The sequence below is a fragment of the Wasmannia auropunctata genome, unplaced genomic scaffold (assembly GCF_000956235.1).
Source record: "Wasmannia auropunctata unplaced genomic scaffold, wasmannia.A_1.0 LD333478.1, whole genome shotgun sequence".
NCBI classification, from domain to species: Eukaryota; Metazoa; Arthropoda; class Insecta; order Hymenoptera; family Formicidae; genus Wasmannia; species Wasmannia auropunctata.
The window spans coordinates 5031-6934 of record NW_012029412.1 but is presented as its reverse complement, the minus strand read 5'-3'; the positions used below and the strand labels follow the sequence as shown (position 1 = coordinate 6934).

Here is a 1904-nt window from a genome sequence, read left to right as displayed (position 1 = left end):
GTAGTATTTAAATTGATAATGTAATAGTTTTTGATGCACTATAGAGGACTGTCCATTTTCCGCTTAATACTCAATTTCTCATTAAAGGTATAATGAATTTATGACATCCATTTTTTTGATACCATTCGCTATTCTGATCGTAATTGGCGTTGGTTCTTTAACTTTCAGTTTTTTTCTAGTAAGTGATGTTTTTCTTTATTTAATTTAATTTTGAATTGCTTTTTAAGTAACGATTTATTATAGTTCTCTCAACAAATAATATCAAAAAATATCAGTAAGGCATTTATAACCGCTATATTAGTACTTATTTATTTGAGTTATTTGTTCGTTGCTAATTACTGTGGACAAGCAATAATCAATAATGGAACAAACTTGTTCCAAACTACGTAAGTTTTGCATTTTTATATTGGTTATAAATCCACTATTATTGACTAAATTCGTTTAACGTCGACGTCATGTTTTGATATTTTGAAGTTAATTTCACGCTACTTAATAAAATATCTTCAATTTTTTATCAGTTTAATTTTAAGCTTAAATCTATTTTTGTAGTTATAATGGATTATGGTACGCGGCACCATTGCCTACTCAGAAATTATTATTATTTATACTGCTAAGAGAAAAAAAACATATTGTTTTATCGGTTTTCGGCATACTTATTGGGTCCTTGGAATGTTTCGCTAAGGTAAAATTAAAATTTATTTATTTAATAGATAACAATTAAATTTTAAATATTTATGTAATGGATCAAGAAATATTCACTTTTTCAGCTTACAAGTATGGCAGTATCTTATTTCACGGTGATTTATTCTACGCAAAAATAATAATCTATACAGAAAAAATTGATTTAATTAATTTTTTTAACAATGTTGTGTAACGTATGTGTATAAAAAAACGTTGAATATATGCTACTAACAATAAATAAACTTTAATTTTTTCCTAACACATTACACGTAATATTAATGACGATATATTGTTAAAGAAAAAAAAAATTTTGATAGAATTTAGTGAAATATTGAAAATAACTAAATAAAAATATTTGCTTGATTGCATATTGCTTGTTCTTAATAACTGCTTAATTTATTTATAAAAATAAATTATAATTATTATTTAACATATGAATTATAATAATTATTTAAAATATCCTTTCTGTATGATCTATAGCTATATGTATAGAGAAAAGGTTATATAGTATAATACTGTTGTACACAATATATATTTGACATGATGTATTTGGCTAATAAATATAATAGATATATAATTCAATATGTCTCTTTCACTAATCTCTATGTCTCATTTACTATATTTCTTCCACTTTTACTTTTTTTTACGTAAACTCAATTTGTCTAAAAACATTTAAGAAAACTTGTCTAATTTCCAAATAATCGAATCGATAATGTGCAACAAAATACTAAAATTTATTAGAGATGATTATTTAGAAGTTTATTTGTTGTTCCGTAAGTATATATTCTGTTAGTGCCGCGTTCAACGGTTTAGTACAGACTGATACGCCGTTCGGCACATTACTGAGCGTACTCTACACTGCGCATATGTACCAAAACTATAGAAAGTGATAATATAAAGCATTATTGTCATACAATGGGATTAAGAGAAATCTTACAGCAATTTGAATAATTTATGTTTTCTTTCTAGTCTTCTTAGACGAGATACACCGAAATGACTATAACTTTTCCGTCAAAATAAATTTAATGTAAATTTCATCTGCTATGTTATATAATACAATAACTCCATTATATAGGATCCTTCATGTTTAACTTTTCCTTTATATTTAAAGGTTTCTAACACTCTACTTTTATCATTTAATATACTATATTGGCATATTGCGTCATTGCTGTCTTTGGAGTATTTTTATTGAATGTCAATTTATTCAAAGTAAATATGGCTTT

At 25.2% G+C, this 1904-nt stretch overlaps 1 protein-coding gene across 1 annotated transcript in view; it reads left to right on the top strand.

Annotated features, from left to right (window-relative positions):
• Positions 1-740, top strand: part of LOC105459992 — a 6492-nt gene extending 5752 nt beyond the window's left edge. Inside the window, exon 2 of the mRNA XM_011706397.1 lies at positions 544-740. Within this exon, the coding sequence (XP_011704699.1) occupies positions 544-721 (178 nt within the window). The 3' untranslated portion in view covers positions 722-740. The remainder of the gene's footprint in view (positions 1-543) is intronic.
• Positions 741-1904: the final 1164 nt, after the last annotated feature.